At 44.2% G+C, this 8882-nt stretch overlaps 2 protein-coding genes across 3 annotated transcripts in view; one reads left to right on the forward strand and one right to left on the reverse strand.

The window, feature by feature from the left end:
* Positions 1-896: 896 nt before the first annotated feature.
* Positions 897-3335, forward strand: gh1 (growth hormone 1). Its single transcript, XM_083543426.1, has 5 exons — positions 897-935; positions 1164-1303; positions 1406-1522; positions 2079-2210; positions 2732-3335. Exons 1-5 carry the CDS (start codon positions 926-928, stop codon positions 2933-2935), a joined length of 603 nt encoding a protein of 200 aa, XP_083399552.1. The 5' UTR covers positions 897-925; the 3' UTR covers positions 2936-3335.
* A 705-nt stretch (positions 3336-4040) lies between these two features.
* The window catches only part of lrp12 (low density lipoprotein receptor-related protein 12), a 6870-nt gene continuing 2028 nt past the window's right edge, over positions 4041-8882 (reverse strand). For both annotated transcript variants that reach the window (XM_083544196.1, XM_083544195.1), the window contains exons 3-8: positions 8548-8604; positions 8324-8459; positions 7358-7560; positions 5990-7115; positions 5773-5905; positions 4041-5665 (exon numbers count right to left, since the gene is read on the reverse strand). In XM_083544196.1, coding sequence (XP_083400322.1) covers positions 4940-5665; positions 5773-5905; positions 5990-7115; positions 7358-7560; positions 8324-8459; positions 8548-8604 — 2381 coding nt within the window. In that variant the 3' untranslated portion in view covers positions 4041-4939. The remainder of the gene's footprint in view (positions 5666-5772; positions 5906-5989; positions 7116-7357; positions 7561-8323; positions 8460-8547; positions 8605-8882) is intronic.

Genomic DNA, 8882 nt, shown 5'->3' on the forward strand with positions numbered 1-8882 from the left:
TGCCTCCATCGAGACTTCTTTCGGGAAGACCTAATATTTCAGCGAGACAATGCCAAACCAGATACTGCATCTATTACAACAGCATGGCTTTATATATAGTTTGCAGTCCAAAACTTTTAACAATTGAAAACAATTTGCACATCATGAAATAAAAAATGCAACAAAGAAGACCCAGGACTGTATTAGAATCCTTAATGAGACAACATTCCTCTTCTAAAACAGATGTATATGACCTTGTCCCAATTTTTTTTTAAATGTGTTGCAGACATCTAATTAAGAATGAAATTTGTTTTTTTTTACTGAGTTTCAAAATTTGAAATGTTTTCTTATTCTTATTAAATGTCTTTTATTCTTATTGTGAATAAAATATAGATTTTTTGCAAATCATTTCATTCCACTTTTATTTAAATTTTTGGAGTTTTGGGTGTATACAGTATACTTATGTACAAGGTTTAAAAGTTTACAATACATTAGATGTGTAAATTGTATGTACAACAGTACACAGTGTACAGAGTCTACCTACATTGAATCTTTTTCCAAATCCTGAAGAAATGTGCTTAATTTACTTTAACACTTTATTATTATGGTTTATTTATTATTAAGTTATGTGTTTATAACCTTAACACAGATGAACACAAAAACATCAGGAGTCGCTCAGAGGTCTGATGCTTGTCCTTTTGGGTGTCATGGAAAAAAAATCTCCACACCTGAAAGCGTATTAACGTATACCAATAAAATAACTATTCATCAAAAATAGAAATTCATAGAAATTATGGCGTAGATGTTGTTGCAGGAGGGTGTGAGGTTTCTCATGTTGATGCATGAAACATCTTTAGTTCAGGTATAAAATAGGGGTGATTTCTGCACTGAGCCAAAGTCGAACCTTGAGATTCAGCAGGATCTGAGAAAGTTTCTTCTGGGAAAAATGGCTAGAGGTAAGTAAAGCGTTGACCTGGTAAATCACTGGGCTGCGGGTATTACTGTATTTAAGGTAAAGATTTTTTTATTGTGGTATATAAATATATTATCAACCTTTTTTCACTCTTTATGGAATATTTTATGGGTATTAAGTAGGTATTAATTCTATATTGTGCTTCATTTTTAAAATCTTGATTTTCTCAGAGAAGTGTCTTCACAGTACAGTGCGTTTCCCTCTGTTACAGTGTGGGTGCTGCTCTCCGTGGTGCTGGCGAGTTTGTTCTTTAGTCAGGGCGCGACATTCGAGAACCAGCGTCTCTTCAACAACGCAGTCATCCGTGTTCAACACCTTCATCAGCTGGCTGCCAAAATGATGGATGACTTTGTAAGCTCACTTCATAACTTCATAGTTTGAATTAAAGCTGATCGACAGCCAAAAATCTTTTTCATCCACGAACAATAATTTGTTTGTTGTTGTGTTTGCAAGGAGGAAGCTTTGCTACCTGAAGAACGCAAACAGCTGAGCAAGATCTTCCCATTGTCCTTCTGCAATTCAGACTCCATCGAAGCTCCATCAGGCAAAGACGAAACCCAGAAGAGTTCTGTGAGTCAAAAAGTTGATTTAGGAAACATTTGATAATATTTAACTGAAAGTGGAACATGGTGATTTATTCCTCAATCGCTGCTACACAAATTAATTAAAGGTGCGATATAAAATATGTAAAAGGTGCTTGAACCCCTTATCCAGCCTTAAAATCCTCCCCTTAATGCTCAACCAAAACCCAGTAAAGGTTCTTAGTTTTCTGAGAGTAGCCATGCATTCCAAGGTATCTTTGTTTAAAAGAAAAGTTTTTATATTTTTCTGGCCCAGAAACGAGCTCCGCCCTTCAAGCTTTTTCCATAAAGAAAACTTAAAAACTACTAAACACTAATTTCTAGCAGAAAAGTTCTGGTCGATTTGGTGAGGATAAAACAAGGGGAAGGCATGTCATTGTTTCTTTTGTCTAAAAAAATTCACAAACCGCCCCTTTAAGTTAGTATGAGTATAATGAATATCACGCTGTGGCCATTTTTATAAGGACGTAATGTTTTCTTGTTTGCCCTGTGAATAAATACTGCTCCGGTCTCATTTATAATTATAATGTACATATTTGTTTAAGGTGTTGAAGCTGCTGCACACCTCCTACCGTCTGATCGAGTCATGGGAGTTCCCCAGTAAGAACCTGGGCAACCCCAATCACATCTCAGAGAAGCTGGCTGACCTGAAAATGGGCATCGGTGTGCTTATCGAGGTGAGAACAAGACCGATTGATCTGCTAATTTGGTGCTAATAGAGAGTAATAGATTATAATGTTTCATAAAGTTTACTAACACAGATTTATATTCTGTATTATTCTTTACTAAAATTATTCCAACATACACTATATTACCAAAAGTATTGGAGCACCTAACATTTTCAGCCATATGTGGTTCTTCAGCAACCCTTTTTCGCACAGTTGGAGACACAATTGCATTGGATGTCTTTGGATGTCATAGCATGAAATTTGTCCTTCACATGAGCTAGAAGATGGCAATCCCCCTGTGCACAAAGCCGGCTCTATGAACATATGCTTTTTACTTCAAAGTAGTGTGGAATGGCATTGAGTTTCCTTCTGACGGTGGAGTAAAAAAATTGACATGTCCACCAGTGCGTTGGTCACATATAAGCAGTTGGTCATGTGTAATATGTTAATGGTAGAGAATGTAGTGTGGTCTTGTGCAGTTCAGTAAAATCTGCAAAGTTTGATTCCCACTGGATCTGTTCGCTCAACAGGGATGTCTGGATGGACAAACCAGCCTGGATGAGAACGACTCTCTGGCTCCACCCTTCGAGGATTTCTACCAGACCCTAACTGAGGGGAACCTGAGGAAGAGCTTCCGTTTGCTCTCCTGCTTCAAGAAGGACATGCACAAAGTGGAGACCTATCTGAGCGTGGCCAAGTGCAGGAGATCCCTGGATTCCAACTGCACCCTGTAGAGGGCATGATTTAGGCTCAGCCTGTGATTTAAATTGTTTTAATAGTCCAGGTGTAGCTAAATTATTAATCCTTCTCCCCTGGATTTCACTTCTAACTTTATGTATTTATTTTCTCCTCCTCCATTCTCATGTCTCGGCAACTTTAAGGTTGTAAAATGGGACTGGTTTCACAACGGTGCTATGCAAATCCAGATTTCTATCAAATAATGACCAGCATATGATAACCAGGATGGTGGAAGTATACGCTCCTGCATTATGAATATATAATATATATTTTTCATATTAGAGTCTATTCTATATACTTATAAAGTACGAATAATAATTTGCTATTTAGCTTTGAATAATTCCTGTGTGTAAAAAAAATCTGTCTTTGTTTTTGTGGATTTCCAATAAACCTTATCTTCGCATTAAAATCAGATTTTTTTTCTCCCTTTTTTAAATTTTGTATATTTAAGTCTAGGAAGGACTTTTTTGATGAGAGCACAATAACCAAACCTGCAGTAAATTATTCCTAAATAACACCATATTCTTGATACTCATAAATTCTGTGTAAGAAACCATTGATTGATTGATTGATTGATTATGCCAAATCCACTTATAAGATGTGGACCAGGTTTTAAGAAAAGAGAAGGTCTTGTCTATCCCACCTCAGTCCTCTGAGCTCAGAGATTTCAGAGCTTTATTATTGAGCCATAACAGTACAAAGATAAATATTTTATTAAAACCCCCCTAAAAATCGCAATCTCAAGGTTTGCAAGGTCCCCAGTTTAGCGTTCAATCCTGGTTCTGGTGTTATATATCTATTTGTAAATTTCTTGCACTGCTGGCACAAACATGTGAGGGTGGTGATGAAGAAGTGGCTCAGCACTCAATCACAGAAAAAGATTGAGGTGTGTAAAGTAAAGAAAAAAATGCAATGAAAGTGGTGCTTTAAATCTCAGAAAATGGGGACTCACCACTACACCAAAGAAAACTCATTTGGAATAGGACACACACACACACACACACACACACACACACACACACACACACACACACACACACACACACACACACACACACACACACTGTTTTGTGTTTAATAAATTATGCACAAACCAACATGGCATGGAATACTTTATTCTTTAATGCAGTAACCAGTTACGCATGTTTATATACAATAACTTTCGTACAGAATAGTCACCTAAAAAAATGGGGGAAAAAATAGCACAAGACAATGTCACATGCTTCTTAATTAACCACTACTGAAATTAAAACCATTAATAAATACACACACACACACAGATTTTTCAGTACCAAAACATTAAAGCAGTAAAGAAACAATAAATACAACACAACATTGGTGGCTGTTATTGAACGTAACACCCTTAAAAATAGTCGCTTCTTTATTCACACTGCGTTATAAATAATCTGCAAAAATCATACTGCGCTGTTTAATCTGGATTAAGAGCCCCGGCTGCTCACGTGTTACGCAACGTTTGGATCGTCAGACGGCCTTCCTGATGACATCGGATCGAGTCAAAACGTGTAAAGTCTCCCTCAGTACCAGTGTGAGGTTAAAACCCCTCTCCCAAACAGAGCTTAGAAATCTGTTACGTTCTGAGTGTGTGTATCCCAAACCCTCCTCCTGCACAGGAAAAGGTCAAAAAGTAACCTTTTCTGGCAGATGCAAAGCGCCACACAGGTGAGGCGGAATTCCATTCACACTTACGGCTAAACAGTTAATGGGTTGAAGGCCCCGGGCTCGGGGGGCCTGACGCTGGCCCTCTGTCAGTCATGGTATGTGAAATAATCATCCAGTCGTTTTAACTGCCGGCGCAACAAACCTTTAAGCTAAACCAGAGACAGGAAACTGCAAAGTGAAGGGGAGACGGCATCACCAGAACTGCTCTGAAGCTCTTGGAAAGGTCACGGGCAGGTAAGGGCAGGTGTCCAAAAAAACATTCAGACTTCCCCTTGCTAGGGATAGCGAAGAAGCGAAGGCAGAGCGGGTGGAAACGAGAATTAACAAAGCAAAAGAGAATCGTCGTCGCTGGTTTCTGTTCTAGTCGTTGCCTCTAAGCATGCGTCGGGAATCTGAGCCGTGTGGACCATCCCGCAGTTCTCGCAGGGCCCGTCCCGAATCGCCGGCCTGCCACGGAGCGAGGGAGCGGTGGAAGGCGCGTCCGAGGTGTCGGTTAAAGGAACGAGGAGCTCGACGTCTTCATCGTCATCTTCTTCGCTCGCTGTTCCGTTCTGCATCTGCCTCAGCGGGCTTCGGTTCTGCTGTGCGAACCGAGATCCGAAGGACATCCGGACCCAGCGCAGCCCACGCGCCACTAACGAGCCCCGCCCACTGGGAGGCGGAACCACTATGTCGTCGCTCTCGGGGACAGCGTGCGGGGCGGCGTTCGCGGAAACGGAAACGACGGTGGCGGCCGGAGGGGTTTTGTGAGGCAGAAGAGAAGCCGACGCGCCACCCACCGCCCCCTGCTGCTCGCTTTCCGAATCGTCAGAATCCAATCGCTCTGAAATGTGGGCAGAGCTTCCAACGCCGTGAACCCCGCTTCCCGAGTCCGACTCCACCCCTGCACCGGAGGACACCAGCGCTAATGAGGCGGAGTGGCGAGAACGGGTGAAATTGAATAGCCGGCGCCAGACGTTTCCGTGGCGGCCGGAGGAGGGAAGGCGGATGGAGGTGAAGCCGAGCTGAGAGCGAACGGCCAGCCGAAGATTCTCCAACACGGAAGCCTAAAAAAAATGGAAAATGTTTTTCAAGAAATTCAAAAATAAAAGTTTTGGGAAAAACTATTATTCATTAGTTTTTTTTTTCCCTCAAAAGTGAAAACACATCTCACCTGGTTGCCAGGACAGACAGGAAAATCCTCCACAGGGGGGATTAATCCCTGAGCGATAAGCTGGCCGTATGAGGGCGGAGCCTCTCTCCTCAGTAACTCCGCCTCCACTCTGGACAACTGCGTCTCAAACGACCTGAAACAAGACCAAAAAAAAATCAGATAATATAAAATTTGCTAAAAGAACATCTATTCCTGTTTCTATGTTTGTTTTACTAACCTGCGCTCGAAGCTCCTGAGAGAGTAGAGTTTGCAGGTGCAGCCGAGCGCGATGACGAGCAGCAGGCCACACACCAGACTCCCGATAACTGCGGCGGCGATGACCCGTGTTGGCACGGCGACAGGGCAGGCGTCCTCGTCGCTGGCGTCGCCGCAGTCGTCCTGCGCGTCGCACACCCAGCTCTCGAACACGCAGCGGCCGTTCCTGCAGTGGAAGTTCCCCGGCTGGCAGAAAGCGCAGTTCTTCTCGTCGGAGCCGTTGGGGCAGCGGTTCTGATAGTTGCAGCGGTCGGATCGCGGGTAACACGCGCCATTTCTCGAACAGGGGAACTCGTCTTCGCCGCACCCGCTGCAGTTCAGCTCGTCTCTGCCGTTAGCGCAGTGCCAGTATCCGTCGCAGCGCTGCTGTTCGGTGTAACACCCCCAGTTTCCTCCGCACGGCATCTCCCAGGGCAAGCAAAACCCTTCGACCTGATAAGTAGCGTTGAATCCTCGCGCAGTGTTGATCTTATCTGCGTAAAAGTGCACTCGCAGCTGCCCCGACGATGAAATGATCGTTATGATTGAAGTGCGCGAATCCAGGGTGGTCAGAACGCGGAGGAGGCGCCTAGGCTCCGCCTCCAAGCCGTCGTACACTTTTACAAAATCTCCATAGTAACCGGTTCCGTCTAATTTGAAATCCAGGAAGCGCAGGACGACTCTGCGGCGATCGCCGGTGTCGATCAGCCACGTGCAGTCGCTTCCGGGGGGGTAGAAATCCGGGTAATTTGGAGAGTTGAAAGTCCCGTAAAAGTTTTGAAGGCGGAGCTCCGAGCAGGCGGGAACGTCGCAGTCGATTTCGTCGCTCAGGTCCTGGCAATCGATGGCGCCGTCACAGCGGAGAGAAGACGGGAGGCAGGTGAGGACCCGGGTGTAGCGCGAGACGCATGGGAACTGATCGAACGAGCACGGCTGAAAGGAGAAGAAAGAAGAAGAGGAGGAAGAAGGAGGGTTGGGATGAACGCAGAGCTCCTCGTCGGAGTTGTCTCCGCACTCGTCCATCGTGTTGCACCTCCACGACTGGGGGATGCACTTCCCGTTCACGCAGTGGAACTGATCCGCCTCGCAGCTTGCCTCCTCCGACTTTCCTGAGTGGGTTAAAAATCACCAATTGTGCAATGGAGCAGCTTCACATGAAACACGCAAACGAGGACCAGTACAGAAGTTTATTATTCTAGAGATTCTTAATGATCACACAAACCAGGAAGCGTCATAAGTTACTGAGACCTAAAAAACTGACACCTATAATACACTTATAATCATTTCATTTCCGGACTCGAATGTAAGATTCATAAAAAGGAGAAAATGCGGTGTTTATCTCCTACGGTACCTGTGATGTACGAGAGCTTGAAGCCCTTGCCGGTAAGCGTGTCGTCCGAGTGGAATTTGATCCACACGTGGTCCTGAGAGGAGATGTACGGAGCCGGGATGGAAGAACCGCACGCTCGGTAACCATCTAGGTTCTTGTAGGTGCCGATGGAGATCCAGTCCATACCGCAGCGGTGCGAGCTCTGGATCTCAAAGTCCTGAAAACTGGACGACATAAAAAAACCAGTGTGACGAGTGGACGCTTCTGTAGTTTTGTTAAATAAACACACGCTCTTCGTCCGTCTGACTCAATAAGCACCTCAGACTGGAGACTCCTTTCCTAGAAAAATGCTCATAAACATCTCCTGCCACATAAGCCCACGTGAACGAGCGGTTCCCATAGAAACGCTGATGTGTTCGATCCTGCGATTTTAATCGTTTTTACACTAATATGTGCTAAAAATTTCGTTCTGCTCAAAGTAGTTCAGAGTCTGTACACGCGGAATCACAGATCAAAAGAACAGTGTGTGTGTGTGTGTGTGTGTGTGTGTGTGTAGTTTTGCGCTGGTTACCATGGACACCAGGAGGAACATCGCTAGTGCTGATGTGGATGGCCTCAAAACACCAGCACAAGGAGTAGCGGTGATATTAGAGAAAAGTGCTACTGATGAGATCATATTATAAAAAGTGACACGTGACGTGTAAAACCACGTTCCTGCTGCTATACTGTATTACAGAAGTCTGTGTGTGTGTGTGTGTGTGTGTGTGCCTCTGGATTACTACTTCTGTTTGTAACACTATGTCTGATAAGATGTGTGTGTACGTGTGTGTTAATGTGTTAATGGGTGTGTTTCTATACAGGGCGAGGATTCTGTTGTGAAACTAAGTGGGTTGACGCCTTAAGAAAGACATTAGGTTGTGTAGGATAAGTAGTGTGTGTGTGTGTGTGTGTGTGTGTGTGTGTGTGTGTGTGTGTGTGTTTCAGTACCTAATGGTAATTATTTCTCCAGGATTTGCTCGGATGTTCCAGCTGCAGTTGATGCGAGACGGATACTCAAAAGGCCATCCAGGACTGGTGATCACACCGCTGGAGGCCCTGATCTGCTCCACCACATCTCCACAGGCTTCACACACACACACACACACACACTTCACTTTCCAATCTATATAAAAAATACTGCCTGTAGTTTTTTTGTTGGTTACAGAACTCACCGTTGGAGATCCCGGACACGTAGACGTTATCACCACGCTGTGAGGAGAACGCTTCGTCTGATACACACAACAACACACAAGAACATTCTGAATCAGAGACAATTATTACATCATCATCATCAAAAAACCTTCTCCTACATCCTGCTTTATGAACCTCATGAGCCTTAAACACTGCAGAAATGAAGCTCCGTGATTCTCCCAGGAATCACAACGATCTCCACAGGAGCCGTGACTCGAGTCAGAGCTGAACACCACCACCTGGATCCTAAAGCTAAATCCATTTCTATTAATAACCTCGGGGGTATTAACACAAACCCTAACACACACACACACAC

The sequence above is a fragment of the Silurus aristotelis genome (assembly GCF_946808225.1).
Source record: "Silurus aristotelis genome assembly, chromosome: 6".
Taxonomy (NCBI): Eukaryota; Metazoa; Chordata; class Actinopteri; order Siluriformes; family Siluridae; genus Silurus; species Silurus aristotelis.

Bases quoted from the DNA above. Each gene is read 5' to 3' on its own strand.
- gh1 (XM_083543426.1), top strand. The intron at 1,304-1,405 runs GTAAGCTCACTT...TGTGTTTGCAAG, and splicing joins CCAAAATGATGGATGACTTT to GAGGAAGCTTTGCTACCTGA. The intron at 1,523-2,078 runs GTGAGTCAAAAA...TATTTGTTTAAG, and splicing joins ACGAAACCCAGAAGAGTTCT to GTGTTGAAGCTGCTGCACAC.